The sequence below is a fragment of the Eptatretus burgeri genome, chromosome 12 (genome assembly GCF_056783735.1).
Source record: "Eptatretus burgeri isolate ZD-2024b chromosome 12, Ebu_testis_v1, whole genome shotgun sequence".
Taxonomy (NCBI): Eukaryota; Metazoa; Chordata; class Myxini; order Myxiniformes; family Myxinidae; genus Eptatretus; species Eptatretus burgeri.
The window spans coordinates 14,981,453-15,005,734 of NC_140972.1; the positions used below are offsets into that span (position 1 = coordinate 14,981,453).

The 24,282-nt window shown below is 44.4% G+C and overlaps 1 protein-coding gene across 3 annotated transcripts in view; it reads left to right on the plus strand.

The window, feature by feature from the left end:
• The window catches only part of LOC147015144 (CREB-regulated transcription coactivator 1-like), an 82,042-nt gene extending 68,258 nt beyond the window's left edge, over window positions 1-13,784 (plus strand). For 2 of the 3 annotated variants that reach the window (XM_085849642.1, XM_085849643.1), the window contains 3 exons: window positions 2,767-2,850; window positions 10,681-10,909; window positions 12,066-13,784. In XM_085849642.1, coding sequence (XP_085705768.1) covers window positions 2,767-2,850; window positions 10,681-10,909; window positions 12,066-12,247 — 495 coding nt within the window. In that variant the 3' untranslated portion in view covers window positions 12,248-13,784. The remainder of the gene's footprint in view (window positions 1-2,766; window positions 2,851-10,680; window positions 10,910-12,065) is intronic. The other variant, XM_085849644.1, reaches the window with a different exon arrangement.
• The last annotated feature ends 10,498 nt before the right edge of the window (window positions 13,785-24,282 follow it).

The window sequence follows — 24,282 nt, forward strand, 5'->3', positions numbered from 1 at the left end:
TGTGCTCCACCGCTGTTCAAGCAGGCTTTGATCCTGACTCTGAAATTCTTCACAACTCGTCTGCATGTGGTTGGAGTGGGAGCCTAACAGTAGTCCTCCACCTCCTGCTTAAGGACAGCCAGAGTTCAAGGTTTGTTGGTGTAAACTTGACCTTTGGCAGCATCCCAAAATAAAAAAATCGAAGGGATTCAAATTTGGGCTGTGGGGCGCCCACTCATGTCCTGTGCCCAGGCTGATGACAAGATTTCCAAACGGCTGGTGGAGCAAGTCCATGGTTTCACCTGCAGTGTGCGGTGGGGCATTGTCCTGCATGGACCGTGCAAGTCTGAATTGGCTTGGAGACAGTAGTTGAGTGAGATCAGCGTGCAATTGGTGTAAGACCTTGCGGTACCGCTCGCCATCGTCTGTCACCGTCTTGCCATTGGTGTCCTCGAACCAATACAGTCCCAGCATACCCCATCTAGCATTCAATGCACAGAAGCAAGTGGACTTGTGGCCCTTGAGAGACATCTCAAACACCTCAGGTGGCTCAGCACCCCAGATGTTGTTGTTGTGATTGTTGAAAGCCCCATTCAAACAGTGTGCTTTCATCACTGAATCCAATTTAGGTACCTTTCCATTCGGTCACTGAAGGAATCGCACATTGTTACTCAGCTTACCATGTCATTCAGAGTTAGTTTATGCCTTATAGATATGATGTAGGGCTGGGGCTTTAATTCAGAAGTAAGAATGTGCCACACAGATGAGGCTGAGATTTCCAGTTCTCGGGAACACCGACAGTGGGATTTCTTAGGACTTTCGATAGCAGAATCTCTCACAAGATCAATGTTCCTCTGATCCTTGGTAACACTTGGTGGGTGGCCACTGTTGCCTTTTTTTGATTTTTTACACTTCCATGTGCTTGTAAGTGCTCCCCAAACCGCTGAATGCTCCCATTGGAAGGTCCATTATGAGTGTGAACATTGTAATACTCATAGTATTTTCAGCCTACCTGCACATAGGATTTTGTCTCAAAACACAAAGTTACGATTTCCAGTTTTTGTTCAACTGTGAACACCTTAGTTGACATAGGGTCCTACTGACGACTTTTTAGAGATGGCATGCCACCACCACCACCACTACAACCTGCAAGAGATAAGGGTATAGCATGAGAAATGACAGAATATGAGGCTACACAAATGGTCCACTTTTTTTGAAACTGTGTGTGTGTGTGTGTGTGTGTGTGTGTGTGTGTGTGTGTGTGTGTGTGTGTGTGTGTGTGTGTGTGTGTGTGTGTGTGTGTGTGTGTGTGTGTGTGTGTGTATACATACATATATATAAAAAATATATATATACATATATAAATAAATTTATATAATCATATTAACATTGAAATAAACATGTAAATACAATAAATACAGTGTATATTAAACAAAAACACTCGAGTTTTACCTTTTCAATTTATTCCAAAACAGCGAGGTGGGTGAGGGTAAGCATATTCGGTACTCGTTCGTACTGTACTCTGCTGTAAATAGAAAACCCAAGATGTAGCTCAGAGATGATGATGAGGTTGGTTTTTGGAAACATGTGGATGTAGAAACTTGCTGTTGAATCATCGAGGCCACGACGAAGGCGCCTGCTGCATTGCCACATAGAATAAGGGTAAGACGATCCTTGGCCACCTTAATCCAGATAGATCTTCCCTGCTTGGACAGGAAGGTACAAAATGTCATTGTTTTTCCAAAATAATCCTGCCTCTTCGGCGTTAAAAATCTGCTGCGACGTAAATCCCTTCGTCTCAATTAGTTCCATGAGCCATGGTTGAACTGGAGCTTTCAAAACCAGGTACTTCGTGAAAACGTTGGTAAATCTGCAATGGGTTCTCCCGTACACCGGTCCACTCAAAGGCATTTTTTTTTTCTGTTTGGTCCTTGATCCAAGCATTAAGCGCTTTTTTCCATCCTTTCAATATGATGATCACGGGACTGGAAGGAGCCTTTTGCACTTTGCTCGCTGGCAGGAACCCTTGCACGGATATTTGACTCGCGTTTACACACAGTTGATTCATTGTTCTGGTAATTGCACTTTCACGTCTTGCTGACATATCGAACAATTCCATTTCTTCGCACAATGTCGTAACCTTTCTCTGCCTTTTGGCACGATTAATTTTGTCCATCGTTTTACGGTTGTGTGCCGTTATTAACTGTTTTGTGATCTAGAATTGCAGGATCTCCGAATGTCATTTCCTATTTGATGATTTAAATTTGCCTTCATTCCCGTATGCTGCTCTGATTACTCCAATTAACGGTGCGTGAGAAACACCAAAGGCTCATAATGGGAGGTATTCATACACGCGGATGCAAACAATGACTCGTCTTACCGCTTAGCTTTGTACCATTTCAGGTTATTTACTGGACTTGAACTGATTAAATTTCAGTAAAAACTGGAAAAATGGGGGTGTTCTAAAACTTTTGACTGGTAGTGTATCAGCAATCCAAAAAAAAATCACGATTGGCTGAAATGAAATGCCGCAATAACGAAATTGGAACACAATAGGTTGCCTGCGATTGGTAGAAACCCCGTGATATTGGAATCTGCGATTATTTGAGGGTTTACTGTACTTGCACACTGTGGAACACAAATCGCCTTTTTGGCACTTTGAAAACCCTTCCGTTTAGCAGTACTTGGACAAAATATTACAGCATTTTACGTCATCATGACCGATCAAATTTGCTGCTCAAAGACCCCGACAATGTCCTTGTTTTTCATTTCATCTTTTTATTTCAGATGTCATTGCTTGGTACTTTGCTGAATGATAATTACATGGACCCTCAATTTGTCTCAAGGCAAAGCAACTCTTCCTTACAACAGGTAACTAACTACATTACAATATGCTGAACTTGTTTTAATATGTCAAACAAAACACCATTATGAATGTTCCATACATGTTACTGGTGTACTTCCTGCTTTCTTGTCTCTCGTTAGCTATTGTGGTGCATTGCTTGAATGCCACTGAAAATCTTCTTCCTCTTTTTTTTGGTATATAAAACCGAGGCTCATGGAAGAGCATTGAAAAGAGATGTAGCCTATCACTACAAAAACAAATTATGCTGACATGGCCTGTTGTCAGAGTCAGTCATTTTTATTTTTCTGAAATAACTGTTTGAGCTAATTCTGGAGATCCAGGTGCTCTGAAACCTGGTCCAACAGGATATTGCAGAGGGAATCTGAGTTTAATGCTATTGCAGAGGAAACCAAGGCATTTTGGATCATTGGCATCTCGCACAATGAGGCTGAGTCTTTAGGCCTCTCACCGCAGATTGGTCGGTGGTCTATCTGTCTTCTCCCGTCTCCTCTCCAGCCTCACCCCCCCCTGCTCTCTCTGCAATTTGTCCCCACCATATTTCCGCAGGGCGCTCAAGGTCCGCCAACAACCTCCTTCTGGTAAAACTATCAAAATCACGAATCGCTGCTCACCTTCACACTTTCGAAATAAACTCCCTCACTCTATTCAATCCCATTCTTCCCTCCAGGCCGTCAAAACAGCTGTTCACCACCACCTCTTGTCGTCCCCCATCCAAATCCTCGGTCATTTCTACCCCCGTTAATCCAGCCCTAACCCACTCCTTCAAATTACCTGCTTTCCTTCCTGAAAGTCCCTGTAATATCCATCTTGAATACCCCGTGTTCCCCACCCCATCCCTCCCCTTCCATAGATCTCCTGATGTCTCTGTTCCCCAATGTTTTGTCCTTCCCACTCCCGTCCCTCTTGTCTCATTCCCCCCTTGCTGTGCGTTGCGTGTTAGCTCTCATACGAGCCTCGACAAGGTTAATCATAATTAAATAATAAAATGTATACAAAATAAATAAGTAAATAAATAAACAAGCAGTCATAGACTGGTACTTACGAAATAGTCAACTTGACCTCTGACCTTGTCAAATAAAAGCATGAATCAGACAGAAGCCCAAGGGGAGCTTGAATTCTGAATTCATTGTGGTCCACAATTTTACACTGTGGTTTGCAGATCATGAGTCCCAGACAAAAACTAGATTTCTTATAAAAATTCCATTTTTTTGTTTCTATTTTTTTAAAAAAGTGATTCAGTACCAGCAGGATATGCCAGATAATAGGTGTATTACTTTTCAGAAGAATCTGATAAAAGACTTATTTTATATATATATATATATATATATATATATATATATATATATATATATATATATATATATATATATATATATATATATATATATATATATATATATATATATCAGTTATTCATCGCTGTTCCAGAATTTCGACAACCGAGTTTTAAGCGTCCTAAGCGATCGCAAAAACCGAAGACAAAATTAAAATCGAAGTTAAAACGAACTCTTAACGTCGAGCGAAGCAAAAAATCTCCATTTCTCCACCCAAAACCTTAACGTCACTCAACGACGCGTCTGCTCGAGCGCACTGCATCATGGGACGACCCGTGACGCGTCGAGTGAAATATTTTTTATACAATCTTAAAACGTCTCCAAAACATCCGATTTTTACCAGAATTTCGACAACCGAGTTTTAAGCGTCATAAGCGATCGCAAAAACCGAAGACAAAATTAAAATCGAAGTTAAAACGAACTCGTAACGTCGAACGAAGCAAAAATACTCCATTTCTCCACGTGAATTTACGGAATTATGTTTGACCTCACTGTGACCTTGACCTTTGACCGATTTTGACCAAAATCTAATCAGCACGAGCCATCACCCTCCTGAATCACGTGGTGTAATTTGACATTGGTAGCTTCTTCCGTTTTCGAGTTATCGTGCCTACAAACAAACAAACAAGCAGTCATAGACTGGTACTTAACAAATCGTCAACTTGACCTCTGACCTTGTCTAATAAAAGCTGTCTCTCGAGAAGGTAGCGACGCAAACCAGAAGTTTCTCCGATGATTCTGTATCAAACCATCAAAAATCGTAACGTCGACCGAAGCAAAAATCTCCATTTCTCCACACAATTATACCTTAACGTAACTCAACGATGCGTCTGCTCGAGCGCACTGCATCACGGGACGACCCGTGATGCGTCGAGTGAAATATTTTTTATACAATCTTAAAACGTCTCCAAAACATCCGATTTTTACCAGAATTTCGACAACCGAGTTTTAAGCGTCCTAAGCGATCGCAAAAACCGAAGACAAAATTAAAATCGAAGTTAAAACGAACTCGTAACGTCGAGCGAAGCAAAAATACTCCATTTCTCCACATTATTTTACGGAATTATGTTTGACCTCACTGTGACCTTGATCTTTGACCGATTTTGACCAAAATCTAATCAGCGCTGGCCATCGCTCTCCTGAATTACGTGGTGTCATTTGACAGTGTTGGCTTCTTCCGTTCTCGAGTTATCTGTACCAAACCATCAAAAATCGACTATTTGACCTTGCTGTGACCTTGACCTTTGACCGATTTTGACCAAAATCTAATCAGCACGAGCCATCACCCTCCTGAATCACGTGGTGTAATTTGACATTGGTAGCTTCTTCCGTTCTCGAGTTATCGTGCCTACAAACAAACAAACAAGCAGTCATAGACTGGTACTTACGAAATCGTCAACTTGACCTCTGACCTTGTTTAATAAAAGCTGTCTCTTGAGAAGGTAGCAACGCAAACCAGAAGTTTCTACGATGATTCTGTACCAAACCATCAAAAATCGAATGTTTTGGAGGTTTGACCTCACTGTGACCTTGACCTTTGACCGATTTTGACCAAAATCTAATCAGCACTAGCCATCACCCTCCTGAATCACGTGGTGTAATTTGACATTGGTAGCTTCTTCCGTTCTCGAGTTATCATGCCTACAAACAAACAAACAAACAAACAAGCAGTCATAGACAGGTACTTACGAAATCGTCAACTTGACCTCTGACCTTGTCTCATAAAAGCTGTCTCTCGAGAAGGTAGTGACGCAAACCAGAAGTTTCTCCGATGATTCTGTATCAAACCACAAAAATCGTAACGTCGACCGAAGCAAAAATCTCCATTTCTCCACGCAATTATACCTTAACGTAACAACGACGCGTCTGCTCGAGCGCACTGCATCATGGGACGACCCGTGACGCGGCGAATGAAATATTTTTTATACAATCTTAAAACGTCTCCAAAACATCCGATTTTTACTAGAATTTGGACAACTGAGTTTTAAGCGTCCTAAGCGATCGCAAAAACCGAAGACAAAATTAAAATCGAAGTTAAAACGAACTCGTAACGTCGAGCGAAGCAAAAATACTCCATTTCTCCACATTAATTTACGGAATTATGTTTGACCTCACTGTGACCTTGACCTTTGACCGATTTTGACCAAAATCTAATCAGCACTAGCCATCACTCTCCTGAATCACGTGGTGCAATTTGACATTGGTAGTTTCTTCCGTTCTCGAGTTATCGTGCCTACAAACAAACAATCAAACAAACAGAAACGGAAGGCATCAATATACTTCGAAATCTTTAGATTTCGTAAGTAATGAATACCCGCCATCTTAAAGTACATAGCATCTCTATTATAATACCAAGCTTGCACACTAAAAACTCGGCTCGCCGTTACACGATCCCTATGAAATTGCTGTAGCACTTAGCGGGTATGCCAGCAATGTTTGGGAAGTCTTGGTGTTCCATAGTACCACTTTCATTTTGCACAATGCGTATTTTTGTCATTCCCCGTGTACGGTTTGTCTGCTACCCGCTATGTTGTACTGCTATCCCGTGCATGTGCACGGGTATCGCTAGTACCATTTATTTCTTGAAGATCAGATCCTCGAGGTGATCTCCGTCTCTGCACAGACATTCCTCTAGTCTTCCACGCATGTTTCCCATGATGCGTTGTAGCATCTCCAAAGAAATTCCAGATTATTTTTTGACGAAGTCTTTCTTTCAGCTCTTCAATATTGTGTGGGCTTAAATTTGGTAAACGGTCACATGGTGAAGAAAGGAAGCATTATAACGATGTCCTTAAGTCTACACTCAAGTCTTGTGCCATTCCATTTGTCACCTGGGAACATCAGGCCACAAACAGATCAGCTTGGCATAACATTTGCCACAAAGGCCTGGACCACATTGAATGTGGGAGACCCGCTATGAAGAGACAGTGGAGGCAAGAAAGGAAAACTTGCCAACGCCCACCTCCGCAAGGAACAGCCTGTACCTGTGATGCTTGCAGTAGACGCTGTGGGTTCCACATTGGATGGCACAACCATCGCACAACACACAATGCTTAGTGAGCATACCAATGAAGGGGAGAGATTTGTCAAAAGCAACGACTTGCACCATCATCATTGTGTGGGCAGTGAGTGTGCCCCCATAAGAAAAAGTCACATGCTGACAAGTCTGGAGAACTTGGAGGCCGAGTATGTCACTATTCCTGCAGATGGTGTGGTTATGAAAAAGTAGTCATACGGCGGCCATTGACACTGGCGGTATGAGATGTCGCACCATCTTGTTGAAACCAACTGGCCTCGTTAACTTGAGGAAACCTAGTAGTTAGTTCATCAGTCAAAAAAGTTACGATCACATTGGCATAGCGGAGATCGGTTTTTAAAATCTCCCATTTTTCTGCCCCACCCTTTATTAGCTGGTAGAGAGTAAAGATATAATTGTATTTTTCGACAGAGTCGGTGAGTCATCACCAGCATCCTCATCAATTTTTTTTTGGAAAAAAAATCTCTGCACAGGAGGCACTGCATCAATAGCACAGCTGCACTCCCTTGGAAATATGTCAGAATTTCAGTTAAACTTAGCTGTCTGACATGTTTCAAATTTATGATTACATTAAAATAAAAAAAACACACTTTTTACAGCCATTTTTCCTTGCTGAGCAGGGATTCGCTTTTTGCAGGCTCCATGCAATCATGGTTCCCTTCTTGAGGCAATGTGTTTTGTTTTGTTTTTATGGCCGGATGCCCTTCCCGACGCCAACCCTGGTCTCCTCTTACGACACACAGGGATATGGTACACCTATTCTAACCGGGGCATACACTGGGACCAGTAAACTGGTACTCATTTCGCCGACCTGGGAAGGATGACAGGCTGAGTCAATCCCCTGGTGTTAATTCAGTGGACAACGGGGCTCGAACTCAGGACCCGAGGATCCCAAGCCAGTCACCCTAACCACGAAGCCAACACAGGCTAAAACTTGTGATTACATTGCCATTCGAAAATCAAATAAAAGCCATAAAATACTCCATTAAATGTGCTTTTTGGATTGCTGATACACTACCAGTCAAAAGTTTTAGAACACCCCCCATTTTTCCAGTTTTTACTGAAATTTAAGCAGTTCAAGTCCAGTAAATAACCTGAAATGGTACAAAGCTAAGCGGTAAACTGCCAGAGGTTAAAAAAAAAGTTTAGGTAACCAAAAACTGAAAAATAATGTAAATTTCAGTTGGTAAAAAAGGCCCTTTTCAGGGAACAAGTAATGGGTTAGCAACTGCAGCTGTTCTGCAGCAATGGAAGTAAATTAAACCTTGAGAGTTGATGCAAACAATTCCTACAGGTGTTCCAACTTTTGTTGATTAGTTACACACCCTCTGTCTGTATAAAAGCGGTGTTGGAACAGACTAAGTTGCTACACCCTCTGAAGCATTATTTGGACAATATTGCACTGCAGGAAGTAGTATATTGTAATCATAATGGTGAGAAAAAGACAATTAACAAAGGAAGACAGACAGACCATTATAACCCTTAAAAGTGTAGGTCTTTCCTTTCGAGAAATTGCAAAGTAAGCCAAGGTGTCAGTGAGTACAGTTTCCTACACCATCAAAAGGCACTTAGAAATTGGAGGAAACTGACAGGCAGAGGTCTGGCAGACCCAAAGCCACAACACAATCAGAAGACAAGTTTCTGAGAGTCAACAGCTTGCGTGATAGGAGGCTCAAAGGACAGCAGCTTCAAGCACAGATTAATACTGGTCGAAGTAAGGAAGTCTCAGTTTAAACTATGAAGAGAAGACTTCGAGCTGCAGGTTTGACAGGTTGAGTGGCAGTAAGAAAGCCATTGCCAAGATGGCAAAATAAGAAAAAGAGGCTTGCCTGGGCCATGAAGCACCGCCAGTTGACTACTGAAAACTGAAAGGTCTTTTGGACCAATGAATCAAAATTGGAAATATTCGGTTCATCACGCAGAGTTTTTGTATGCTGTCGAGTTGGCAAAAGGATGGTTCCTCAGTGTGTGACACCAACTGTCAAACATGGAGGAGGAAGCGTGATGATCTGGGGCTCTTTTGCTAGATCCAGAGTCGGCGACTTGCACAGAGTGACTGGCATCCTGAACCAAAAGGGCTACCACAGCATTTTGCAGCGCCATGCAAAATGGTCTACGCCTTCCTTTTGGTCTACGCTGGTCTGGTAGACCTTCTGGTCTATGCCTAGTTGGTCAGGGGTTCATTCTACAGCAAGATAACAACCCAAAACATACCCCCAGGCTATGTCAGAACTACCTTAGAAGAAAAGAACAAGACGGTAGGCTTCAAATCATGGAATGGCCAGCACAGTCTCCAGACTTAAACCCCATCGAGCTGGTTTGGGATGAACTAGACAGAAGGGTGAAAGCAAAGCAACCTACAAGTGCAACACATTTGTGGGAACTTCTGCAACAGTGTTGGGAAGAACTTTCCGAACAATATTTGATTTCCATTGCAGAAACAATGCCACCAGTATGTTCGGCTGTTATATCTGCAAAAAGTGGCTACTTCGATGAGTCAAAATTTTAGATTAAATTTTGTTCAACAAAACGATTCCATGATTTCCTTTTTTATCTGCAATTGTTTATTTGTTCTCTGCTTTAATTTCAGAGTACATTAAAACATTAAACTGTTTAAATTTCAGTAAAAACTGGAAAAATGGGGGTGTTCTAAAACTTTTGGCCGGGAGTGGACGTTAATGAGAGATCATATATGTTGGTTCCCTCCAGTGGCTAAACTGATATTTTGGGGGATATTGACCACATATGCAATATTGACGTCATAACGAAGGCACTTATGACGTCATAAAAAATTCACACTCATTCCCCATGAGAAGTACTTGCAATGTGCCGAGTTTCAATTTTTTCCTTGGTGCGGTTTAGGAGATAGAGGTCCAAACTTTTTCCGTTGTTCCAACATGGCTGCCACACCACGTGACCGATGACGTTATAATTATCATTAAAACATTCTACACGTGTACTCGCACCAATGGTGGAAATTTCGTCTAAATCCGACAAGCGGTTGCGGAAAAAACAAGAAAGTTCTGTGCAGACAAACAGATAGAGAAACACACAAACAAACGGACCCAAATTCAATCCCTTCTCCTTTGGCGGGGTACTACGCGCACACGTCGGGCTTTTTGAATATAAGCGCATACGTGCTCCACTAAATCTAAAAAAATAGGCGCATACGCTTATTATCCAGATTCTCCTGTATGTATATGAATATTACAAGGTCATTCCTGGTGGAATTGTTTTGCCATCTTTCAACTTTGCTTTCGGTGGGAACCATGGGGATTTGTGACGGCGTGCCATCGACTTCACTCGTGTTGCCTTTGCATTTGAAGTCAATTGTGCATTTTTGTTGTCATGATGTACAGTAAAGTGAAAAATTAAACAAGGATTAGAGATCGAAAATCTGTTTTTGAAATTCAATTTTTGGATTTCCTTCGAAGATATAACGGTCACTATCCTTTCGTCAACAGGCAGAGGGTTTCTTGACAATCGAAGATTCAATGCTTGGGTGTTCCGTGAGCAGTACAGAGGTTGCAAGCTCGAGTTCCGGTTCTGGTTTAGATGCAATGCGCTTTTCGCAGGCCGCTATGATGGGCCTGTCGAGTAGCCATGGAAACTTGAACAACCCTCAGCAACTGAAACACAACCTCCCCTACTACAACCACTCGGACACGGTTCCGAACATCGTATTCCCTGGAGGTGAGCCCTTTCCTCGTTTTCAACATCGGTGCATGCATGTTTGCTGTTGCAACCATTTAAAAACTACTTTGAGGATGATGCTGTTGCTCAAGTCATTGTAATATTATTACAGTTGAGTTTTGTTCCCATTAACACCAAGACAAATTTTCATTAGGTTATAATTGATAATTAAATTGATAATTTTCTTTAATGCAGTTACCATATTTCAGTAAGTGGTGTGAAAGATGTTTTTTTCTGAACAAGACTGAAATATTGCTTGCACTGGGAGAAATGGACTGAGGAAAGTCTTCTTCTTCTTCTTCTTTCGGCTGCTCCCGTTGGGGGTCGCCACAGCGGATCATCCGTATGATCCGCATAGTGATTTGGCACATGTTTTACACCGGATGCCCTTCCTGACGCAACCCTGGTCGCCTCTTACGACACAGGGATATGGTACACCTATTATAACCGGGGTATACACCAGCCCAGTATACTGGTACTCATTTCGCCGACCTCGGAAGGATGACAGGCTGAGTCAACCTCCTGGTGTATTAATTCAGTGGCCCAACGGGGCTTGAACTCAGGACCTCTTGGATCCCAAGCCGCTGCCCGAACCACTGCGCCAACACCAGGCTCAAATGGACTGAGGAAAGTAAACAGGCTTATAACTTTGGCTTTGGGCTGACAGCATGGTCTAGGAGGTACACACATGTCTCTAAGCTGTCTAGCCTGTGTTTGAATCCCGGCCCAGCTATAAAAACTTTCATTCCAGTGTTTTACGTGCAGGGTGATTCATCAATGTTTGTGCCATCCCTCGGATGGACGTTAAATGGGAATCCCATCTGCCAGCATTCGTTGGTGGATGTTAAAGAGCCCACAGTGTCCTTCGTGATGAGTAGGTGAGCTATCGCCGGCACCATGAACAAATTCCAAATTCCTGCCCTAATTGGTCGAAAGTCAGGCCAACCGATTCGTGAAGACTCGGGCGAAGCTTTCCCCAGCCGAATCCACAAGAAAGGTGGGATAATGGTGGCCATTAAAGACGAAGAAAGAGGAAGCTTGTAAGTGTTGAAATTCTGGTGTAAATTTCTCAGTCAGCTGTTATGCACAACTTGGCATGAGCCGTTGTATTTTTTTTTTTGTGATGTCATACCTTTTGCACCTTTGTCTCCAACAGAGGACGCCTCGGCAAGCTTTTTGAAAGACAACTCTTTGTCCAGCATGTCGGAAATGGTGTTTGATATGGACCCTCAATTTCAGATGGACTCGATAGCTCTCGATGGATTGGCCATGCTAAATGACCCTGATGTGACTCTCCCAGATGCATCGACAGATGATCCGTGCCTGTATCGCATCTGAGCCTTCGGAGTACTTTGAGGTTGCCTGTCCATGGACCGAGTTCCTTAACACTTCTTGAAGAAAAAATATAATCTCGGTTTTATCTTTATAGTTTTTCATGTTTCTCCTTGCACATCTGTTGCTAAGTCTATTGGCATGGTTAGGGAATCTCTGTCTGCTCCATCTTTCTTGTCTCTTATAAATATGTTGTTTATATTGTATACATTTAAACTTTATGAAGTATAAGTTTGACAGTTTTTACATTGTCATAGATATGGTTAAAAAGTACCACAAAGTTAATCTTCTGTTTTTTTTATTTTATTGTTACTTCTTGTGACATCATCTTTTATTGAGGCAAGGTGCAGACGGAGTTGAGACAGGGCTTTGGAGGAATATGGATTGTGAAATACTACGGCACTTACTTTGGATATATTTGTAACTATATCGACGACTTTGGTTTGGTCGTAACACTGATGTTTGGATTTTTCATCAGAGATCAAAATCAAAGAGCTGTTTTTAGCTGTGTTGGGCTATTATTTTGATGTTGTGTCCCTTTAAGGATAAATTTAACCTGATTGCCTTGTAGACAAGAGCCACACCCAATTCCAGTCACTATTTGATGAACCACGCATCGACACCGCTGCTTTGCAGGGCATAACGAAACTATGCACGTGCGCACTATCGCAAACGGTTCCACATCGCTGAGTTTTGTCTCGTGGTCTTTGCCATTTGGTCTCAAGCCATTGATCAAATCCTTTTACGATAATGAACCTGGAAACTTGCCAGCGGACTTGTTCCCAAACTGTTGCATTTATAATAGCTAACCAAAAATGCCATTCAAAGGGTTTTGTGGGGGGTGGGAGAGTTTGGATGTATTTTTACACAAGTTCACTTCAGGGGTACAAATTGAACGAGCTCAAAGGAAATTGGGCAAAAGTTTAAGCACCTTGCTTTTAAGTCGTACAGGAATAGATATTAATGCATTATTTTGTATTAAAGCAGCTCAATGCTTTTTTTTTGCTAATCTGTACATATCTATGTAAAGTTTGAAACAAGTACTTTTAGTACAAAGTTTACTTTGTCAGTGTCAAATATTTTATTTTCATAGTTTTACATAGCCATCACAAATGTGTATTCTTTTATCGTCTTGCTAACTCTATCAAGAACATCCAGATTATGCCTCAAAACAAGAAATAAAATTGAAAAAAAATATCCAGTTGTAGTTGAGCAGCGGCATATGCTGCTGAGTATGTTTTTTTTTTGTTTTGTTTTTTTTAAATGGAAATGATGTTGCTGGTTACATCTGTCGTTTGTTTACGTGTGTTCCTTTGTGTGTCATGTGCATACCTGGCAGTGGTAGAATGAAATTCAACTTGCCTTACACTTTTTAAATGGAATACGTCACTGATGCAGAACATTGGTTTTTGTAAAGTTGGGGTACTTGGTTGGGTAAAACTTAAAAGTGTATATTAGAAAATATTGATCTAATGATCTAACTTTAATTTTTTTCTACTTCTGTGAAAATTCTTGCAAATAAATGTATATGATATGTTCTGTTTTCTTTTATTCGCTTGTTTTTTATTATTAGAATATTTCTCAGAAATAAGCTCAGAGTGGGTCCCGGTGTCTGGTCATCCGTTAACATTTGACTAAAACATCATCTCCTCACACAAACTACCTGACCGATTATGGACCAAATTTGGTACGGCGCACCAGGACAGCAAGTTCTCATGGGGTTGTGCTCCCGATCCGGATGCATCCCTATAATGGGATGAAAGGGAGGTTTTGCCCCAAATGTTGGTATTGTTATGGACTCAGGATTGGAGGCTCGCCACGAGAGGGAGCGGTCTGATCTCTCTCGAACAGCCGGTCCTGAGGTCGCCGGACACAGATAACTCTGAGCACCGGCAGGTTGCGAGGCAACCACGAACGCCAATTGGCACAGCCAATCCGGGCAAGGTTACACTACTTTGTGTGATACCTTACCTGTGGACGGCAGGTCAATTAGGGTCATGTGCCGTCAGCGCACACTTGCATTACTGCCGAGCGATACAGTGAGTGTGCACTGGCTGAGGAGAGCAAATTCGGTGGGGTATAACTTCCTGGCTAAACTAATGTGCGGACCATGCTGCACCAATGAAGGAAAAAATGAAACGAGATGGGTACATTTATAACAAGCACTTTATTTAAAAGCAAGGGTGAGAATAGTTATGTGGCACATTAAAAAGGGTTTGTTCACAAAATTCTGTACAGCAGGGGAAAGCAAGGAATTTGTGGGTGTGGCAAGAGAAATGCAAATATTTGCAAAAAGAAAGAGGACACAGAGCAGAGTTAACTCGAGATAAACTTCTACAACCTTAACTTATGTCACACACAACGGGTGCCATCTCACACACACACACACACACACACACACACACACACACACACACACACACACACACACACACACACACACACACACACACACACACACACACACACGTTATAGTCCAGAAAGAGGAGAATCAGTTGAGGTTTAGATGACCTCGTTGTACGCAACGGAGCTACGCAACCCAATTGCTTAGGAAGGGGGAGGAGAGAAGAAAACTTTGGGTGTTTACGATGCGTGAGTGGGAAGTGCAAAAATGGAGTGCACCATGATGCAAGCGGAAGTGTGAGGGGTATGAATCGGTAATTTTGCTCTTTTAGTTTGTGTGTCCACAATGGACGAGACACAGATCGGAGAAAAAGATGTGCAAGAAGACAGCTTAATGAGGCACGTGTGAGAAAGTCTGTAAATATTTGGCTAATGATTGTGGAACGCTGTCAAAGTCGGCCGAGGGTGTGGCTTCCCCGGTAGTTAGATGGCGTGGGTACTTAGGTAAATTGGAATTAGACAATTACCCCTACTCCACGCCATCAAAAATATTGGCGTCTACGGTCCACTAAGGGACCCGTGACCTTCGGAGTTATCCGAAGGTTACGACCTTCAATTCCGGTGTTTGGTGGGAGACGGCCCTACTGCTCCGTCTAGCAGTCGTTCCTCACCACCGACCCCCCCGGCCCACAACAATATATCGTGACGTCATTAATCCACACAATCAGCACAACTTGACACCTGTACATCAATCCGGCCGCTGCTTGCTTTAAGATTCATTCTTTCCCGGAATCTTTCCCATGTTGTACTTTCCTCATGTTTGGAGATGTGAACTCGAGTCTTTCATCTTGAATGTTTGTGTATTTCACATTATTTATTTTAAACAATAATCTGATCCGATCTGATACCCAAGCTCTGTTCGGGGGAACAGCGAACCATTCCGAGCATGGTGTCTGGTGTACAGGAGAGGAATGGGGGGTAATGACGAGGTTCCATCATAACACTCGGCCTGATGTTGTGTTAATGGTTGAGGTGGCTGGCTTAAGATCATTTTGGCTGAAAGGGTATCGAGTTCAACCCCTGTCAGGCTGTTGAATTAACACCAGGTTACAGGTAAGATTGACTCAGCCTGTCATCCGTCTGAGGTTGGCAAAATGAGTACCACCTCACTGGAAACAAGGGGCACTGCATCAGTGGTACAGCTGTGCCCCCAGAAAATGACGTGGCCAAGCAGCCCAAGGCTGTACACGAATAAATAAATTATAGCACAAGGAACTTGAACACAGGAGGTGGTTAAGGAACAACCAACCCTGGAAAATGGTTCCCAACGTGTGGTTGTTGTGACGAAATTGAAAATGTTCATCACATGTCAGTCTGTCTCTTTGTTTGGGTGTTTGTCTGTGAGTGTGATAACTTGTGAATGCTTTCAGCTCTCTTCGTCAAACTTTACCAGAGGACAAAAGTGAGGCAGTCAATGTTTTCTGACTGTATCTGTCAAAGGTCAAGGTGACAGTGACGTCATTTGCATGATTTTCCTCATACCTGTGAGGCTCTCACCTGACACCTTGTTTAATTGTCTGTGCTCTCTCTTTTATTTTGAACGTGCAGCAAGGAAGCAGTGTCGACCATGTTAAGGTGTTTGGGACAATTCGACCGGGATGTGAACTCCACCGACTTCTGATACTCGGTGTGGATGTGAACTCCACTGACCCCTGATACTCAGTGTGGATGTGAACTCCACCGACGACCCCCAATACTTGGTGTGGATGTGAACTCCACCGACCCCCGATGCTTGGTGTGGATGTGAACTCCACCGACCCCCGATGCTTGGTGTGGATGTGAACTCCACCGACCCCCGATACCTGGTGTGGATGTGAACTCCACCGACCCCCGATACTCGGTGTGGATGTGAACTCCACCGACCCCCAATACTCGGTGTGGATGTGAAATCCACCGACCCCCAATACTCGGTGTGGATGTGAAATCCACCGACCCCCAATACTCGGTGTGGATGTGAAATCCACCGACCTCCGATACTCGGTGTGGATGTGAACTCCTCCGACCCCCGATGCTCGGTCTGGATGTGAACTCCACCGACCCCTGATACTCGGTGTGGATGTGAACTCCTCCGACCCCCGATACTCGGTCTGAATGTGAACTCCTCCGACCCCCAATACTTGGTGTGGATGTGAACTCCACCGACCCCTGATATTCGGTGTGGATGTGAACTTCACCGACCCCTGATACTCGGTCTGGATGTGAACTCCACCGACCCCTGATACTCGGTCTGGAGGAAAACCCCCTTGGGGAGTGGGGCAGAGGAAGTCGCGACAACCTCCATTGTGTGACCCTGGGTCCTCCTGTCAAGTTTGGTTGAGATCAGAAAAGTCACCACCTTATGTATTGCAGTCAAAAATACACAGACAGATACCAAATTGCATATTTTAGTACAATTTCAATATCCAATATAGTTCCTTTATTGAGGACTGGTGGGGTGGCCGAGAAGTCCATGCACACTCGCCTCTGAGCTGTCTAGTTAGCTTTAGATTATCGACCCAGTTATAAACCGTCATCCTGGCGTTTCAAGGCAGGGCAAGGCATCAATGGGTGTGCGTCCCTCGCATGTACATTAAACTGGGTGTCCTGTCTGTCAAGGCCCGGTCACACCTTGACATTTTAGCCAGCAATGGCAACGTATCAAAATGTATGTAAAACGCTGGCTTACGTTGAACTGTTGATGTTTTTTTTTAAGATTCGGACGTATTCATAACATATTAGTAACGGACACAGAACGTTTCGTTGTGTTATAGATAACATACCAACGAATGCTGAGCCTGTTGTCGGCGTTCACAACCTATGCCCAACGATAGTCTAACTTATGCATAGCGCGCTGCACGTATCGCCGACGATCACGTGGCGTAGCCTATTAAAAACCTGCCGCACAACGATTCTAATCATAACCGCCGGAGAAATGGAAGTGTCAACATCGCGGTCACACCTTGGCGATCTTGCCAGCGTATGCCGACCTCTGAAAAATGCATCTAAAACGCTGGCGCACGTCGAATACGGTATGGGTAAGTTTGGTATACGTGAATAGAATGCTAAAGTACGCTATCATACGTCGTAGCAAGTGGAGTACGTCTTGTAATTATAAACGTGTTAAACATTTTACGACGTACTTGCCGTATGACACACGCTCCGCATGCGATGGGAATAAGTTGAACGCAAGATATGCGAACGTTGTCACACGTCGACACACGTTACTTGTAAGGTACTCATAAGTCGAAACACTCAAGGTAATGGTTAGCGTCAGTGTTCCAGACTCCATGGTTTTTTTTTTCTTCTTCGGTATGACGGTGATGTCGACACTTCGATTTCTAGTGCGGTTATTATTTAAATCGTTGAGCGGCAGCCTTTTAATTATATTATATTATAACCGCACTAGAAGTCAAAGTGTCAACATCACCGTCATACCGAAGAAAAAAAAAAAAAACAGGGAGTCTGGAACACTGACGTTAACCATTACCTTGAGCGTTTCAACTTATGAGTACCTTACAAGTAACTTTTGGCGACGTGTGCCAATGTTCGTATATCGTGTGTAAAACACGTTACTCATAGGTTAGAAATAAGTTTCAGGTACGCTAAACATTACTTCGACGTGTTTCGGCTTATGAGTAACTTACAAGTAACGTGTGTCGACGTGTGTCAACGATCGCGTAACGTGCCTACAACTTATGGCCAGCGTTATGCGGAACGTGTGAGTCATACGCCGGCATACGTCGAAAAATTTCAAGCATGGAAAATTTGAGGACAACCAAAAAGTCCAACGTTTAAAGCCAGCGTACTACGACGTATGGCAGTGTTTTTCAGCGTGCTCTCAATGTTATCAAAACTTACCCATAACGTATTCGACGTGTACCAGCGTTTTACACAAATTTTCCAAAAATCGGCATAAGCTGGCTAAAACGTCAAGGTGTGACTGGGCCTTCAGCAATAGTTGGTGGATGTTAAAGATACCAAGGTGACTTCACAGAAAGAAGGTGAACTACGTACTAATGATGACGAGCTCTATTATATCCAGGTGCGTTGAATATGTCGTATTGAATGTCCTGTAAAGATCTTTCTAATTCACACCTTTGGTGAGGTGGGGATTGATACCAGCTGAGTTTGTATTACACACTCATCTGCCTTGAAGTTTGTGAGATGCAGCAAAACAAGGTGCTTGGAAATGGCAACTTTGGAATACCTTGCTCTCAATGGTTATCATGAAGAGGTTATCATGAAAAGGTTGAGAAAGTGTAACGTTGAGATGCTTTATTATTCCCGCGCTTTTGAAGAAAAGCGGGACTATTGTGATTGTCTCCACCGTACGTCCGTACGTCTTACCCTGTAACTCCTCCTACACCGTTTGAAATAGGAACTTGAAACTTTGGGACATAGTAGATATATGTATGGGGAAGTGCACAACACCGTCGGATTTTAGATACGACCCATCGGGGCTGGGCCAGAGGGGCTGGGGTCATGGGGGCTGATTAAAAAAAAAAAATATATATATATATATTGTCTTTTAGAATTTTAAATCAAACATATTCTTGAGTTATACATTTAACAACATTTTTTTAAACACATGATGATCAGAGGGTGTTTGGGGGGGGGTAGGGGGTGCTTAGGGGGATAGGGGGTCAAAATAGCTCCTCCTACACCGTTTGAGATAGGAATTTGAAACTTTGGGATATAGTAAATATATTCTTGCGGATCCGGGGGTGGGGGGTTTCGCACCCGACTCTTGACAGCCAAATGTTACAGATTCGGCGACACCCCAACCACCACCGTTTCCGGGGTTATAACGCCGGCTGGCTCGGCACAGGCCTCACGTCACGAGTCTTCAATCGCAATACCAACGTACCCCTGGACCTTACCAGTTGGGGAAATGGACCCCGGTTACAGACTGGTTTTGTCAGATACCGAGCGTTTTCTGCCAGTCTGTAACCATTTTGGTTTTATATACCAATCGAGCGAAATGTTTCTCAGTGCGGCACGAATTGACTCAAAGCGGCAACTTCATACGAATCAGCCAGATTGATTGGGGAACATAACACAAGAAAATATTCACGACTGTTTTAATTAATCTATAACCCGTTCTTAACTTGGGAGATACGGATTACGGGTTTTGAAAGGGTCCCTACCGAGATAAGCCTTAAACGACATGCAGACAAGACATAGACAGCATGCAGACAAGACAGAGTACTTGGTGATGTTTCATAGACGAGACGAAAGTGTCAAAAGCACGAATGACGCTCGTAACAAGCCGATGTCCACGGATTCGAGCCCCAAGCTCGAGCACGCCGCGTGGCAAAATGGAGGCGTCGTCCATTTGTCGCAGACCTCATGCACGCACTCTCGCGCGTTCAGAACACACGAGGTCGACTGCACCAGAGCGAAACATCCACGATGGTGTGCTCCAGCTGGCTTTTCACAAGGTCCAGCATACAAGTCCAGGCCTGGGCTGTTCTCCAGGCCTCCTTCACAAAGCAGATCGCAGACAGACACAGCTGTCCCCTACACAGCAGATCACGACTCTCACCAGTCGTTTCTCATCCAGCCGAGGGCAGACAGACCTCATGCAGTCCTTTCCCTGCCTTTCCTTCGGCCCTGGATCGCTTCTCCGGGCCACAGAAGGCAGACCCGTGCGCCCAGGTTCAGTTTCTCTCTCTGCAGAATCACCACCGACTTTCCTTTTTCTGCTCGCCTCGAAGCCCCAGCACGCCTCAAAACCGTTTGCTCATCCAGCAGATCTTGCCTCCACACTCGTCGTTTCTCTCTTGCCTTCCCGGCGCACGCTTGCCTCGAAGCCCGAGCATGCCTCAAAGCCGACTCCAGACTCACACAGTAGCCAGGTCCTCTCGAAGCAGATTGCAGCCTAACCCTCAGGTTCAGTTTCCTCTCCCTTCAGAATCACCACTGTCTTTCCTTCTTTCTGCAAGCCTCGAAGCCCGACTGCTCAACTCCGTCCTCTCAGTTTCTTACCACTTTTTCTTTTTTGGGCGCGCCCCTTTACAAAGCCGACAAACTCCTCCCCTTAGTTTCACTTCCTTTTCAAGGCCACTCCCCCGCTCAGCACGCTGGGCGGAGTCTCGCTCGGAGAGAGGAAGGAAGAAGACGAATCTCTCGATCCACCACCACCGCACGAACAATAACAGCCTATGACATCTCCCGACACACATGTAACGTCAAATTACCGAACAACCTGGCTAAACATGCATTTAATGGGGGATCTGGGCTAATCCTATATTTAGCAGCATAATCAAGGCCATTTCCACAACACTACCCCCACCTTTCTCCCGAGACTCCATCTGGGGCAGCCCACGGTAATGGCCCTGTCTAACGTACAGCACAGATCTCCCAGTTACTCTAACCCACAACATGGGAAGTACTTAACTCCAAAAACCAAAGTGTCACAGTAAGATTGGCATGTCCCTATCCTAGTGTGTCGGGTCACCAATCTAACAAACAAGTTCACACTCTATGCACACTACTTAACAATCTAATCATGTATTTGAACGAGAGGGCATTCAATTTTACTTTTAACAATTCAATTTAACAACAATTCAATTTTACTTGGCCTAGGAGCAGGACATTCAAAGGTTCAAAGTTCTTTCACGTGTTTGCTCCTTCATGCCCCCTCCCGGCAGTATTGTCCATTCACCCCTGAGGGTTTCCTCACTACGTGGCCTTATTGGCCTCCCACCAGGTGAGTTCAGTCGGCTGAGTGGCCTCATCTCACAAAGAGTTCATCGGCCCACTGAGACAACACAATGGCATGAATCTTCGGCCGCAATGGCCCACAAAAGCACTTTGGCCTCAATGGCCCACAAAAATGCTTCGGCCCATATGGCCTACTCACAAGCAGCAGCAAGCAACAAGCCCTGCATTGGACAGCAGGTGACACAGCAATGGTGGCACGTTGATATTGATGGTAAGCAAATGCAGTTTGGAGGAGTTCTTGAGGACGCAAATGAGTGTGATGACTTCAGACCAGGTGAGATGGAGTGTACCCTTAACCTTCCTTGCCTGACTTGTTTTGGTTAAGTTCTTTTTTTTTCTTTTCTCCTTTTTTTTTCTTTTACAGACAGGATGGTGTGTTTCTTACTCAACTGTTACCTTCGTGGATGCGTGCTCATGACATACTGGTGGCCTCTCTGGCACTTGGAGAGGGTGACCTTGCCTGGCCCTTGCCAAAAAATTCTCCCATCAACACTACTCATACCATGTGTCACACATGAATGGTGCGGAGGAGAGTCCATCGAACCTAACCATTCACTTTTAGCTATAGACAATGCAACAAACCCTGCTATGGCTAGAATGATCCTAATAACCCATTTTTCCCCACCTGGCACACTGTTCCATTCTATTAAACCTGGGCAAGGCCCTTATTTGTCTTTTTCCATTTGGTGGTGCCAGGCATAACTCGCTGGCTGGGGAGTGTGACTACTACTAGGCCTCTTTGCCTGCTTCCAATCGGGGGTGGAGGACACCCAGCGACCTCGGGGTTCACCTGAGCATGCTTCTGGTGCTCCTAACTAAGGGGTGGCTCTCTCTAGCCCCCATACTGTGCTCTCCTGGCATTAAAAGCTACCGTGCTCTCCTGACATTGAACCTACCGTGCTCTCCTGGCACTGAACCTACCGTGCTCTCCTGGCACTGAACCTACCGTGCTCTCCTGGCACTGAACCTACCGTGCTCTCCTGGCACTGAACCTACCGTGCTCTCCTGGCACTGAACCTACCGTGCTCTCCTGGCACTGAACCTACCGTGCTCTCCTGGCACTGAACCTACCGTGCTCTCCTGGCACTGAACCTACCGTGCTCTTCTAGCACTGAACCCTACTGTGCTCTCCTGGCACCTCTGACAGCCTTCACCTGCCAGGAACCCCCAAAGCCCTGGTACCCTATTTCGACTCACCAACTTCCAATACCATGTCACACTACCAGCCAGTATCCCCATACCTTGGCCTGCACCGACCTCCCACAGTCCGCCTGCACAATGGAACAGCAGCCAGAATCCATATAAAATCCTATGTCGCCCCAACCTACACTAACTTGGTTAAGAGACTCCTACTGACAGGGGATGTCGTTCGCACTCACTCTCCTCATTTGCACAATCACGCCATTCACCCAAACACTTTAGTCATTCATTCCACAGTGCCACACACCCAGTCCACAACACCATCCAACACCTTTCACTTATATGTGAAACCAAAAACACACCAGTCCTGGGATCCCACTTGGTCATCAAATTTAACTGGTACACTTTTTCATCAAACCCCAACCAATTTGTCACTACGTCCGTCGTCCGCTGGCCTCCTCCATACTGCCCTAATCGTTTATTTCCAACAATTTAAACGAAACATCAAAATCTCTTCACCAGCCCGTGGAACCTCTGCATGGTTCCAACCAGGTATTTCAATCCTTCCTCAAACAAGCCACTCTTTGTCATCCACTTGTTTCAGGTGTGTTTAACACTCTGCCTGTGATGTCTCCACTACTTTTTTTTCAATAATCACCCAAATCCACTCGTGTCGCTCTTATGCCTGCTGTCATCTCTCAATTTGCAATCACTTTAGGTACAATTTTCAATCAAAATTTCTTACATCCCAATATGGCCTGCTTCTCTGGCTCATTGGAAGGGGAGTGAGGGAACGAATCCCTCTTTTCCCATTACATGACCTTTCCACCACGGCTCAAAGGGGTCACATCTCAATTGAGGTCGTTGTCCACCCCCTCCTTTTCTCCAGGGTTCGCGGAAGTCAGGTAAACCCTAATCGGTGGAACGGACTCCCCCTCTTCTCCAGGGTTCACGGAAATCAGGTAAACCCCATTCGGTGGAATGGCCTCCCCCTCTTCTCCAGGGTTCACGGAAATCAGGTAAACCCCAATCGGGGAAGCAGCCTCCCCCTCTTCTCCATAACTCCCTGAAGACAGATAAACCCCATTCAGCTAGCCAAACCCCTCGTGTGCTCAGAAAGGTTTGAAGACCAAGTGAAACACACCAGTGCCACTTGCCACTCATCTGTGCTCTACCCCAAAGTTCCTGTGAGGCCGATAGAGAAATTAAAATCCAATTTCTAAATCCTGCTCCTGGATGCAACACCTCTAACTCTGTAAGAACCCATGCGGAACTGTCCATTATGGTTTCCGTCCCCTGGCTCAAGTTCTGTCCTGGTGGCATTTCTATTTCCCCTTGCACCTCCAACCTATTTCCTATGTCACCTCTCATTCCATGCTCAGGACTCCCACACACAGCAGGCTGCACACATTCCAAGGTTACGTGTCGACATTGCACACCTTCAACCTTGCCTGTGTACTGACCGACTGCCTCGCACGCCAGGGCTACATTCTCGACCGCCAGGTGAGTACCCACACATGTTTTGGCCTCGGCAGCACATACCGGTGCTGTAGTCTGGACTGTGGGCTCACAGCATTCATTCACAGGCACTCCACACACACCTTCAGGGGGCACGCATACGTGCATCCCATCGGACAGAGTCTCTTCATTAACATAAAATTCAATTTCTACCTTAAGCTCATCGTCCGCACCATGTATGCATGTGCCCACGTACCTGCTTCGTTTCAGAGTCACCTCGGTCCGGTCGCTTCTCTCCAGCAGGTTACTCATCATTGATTCACCATACTCCTCC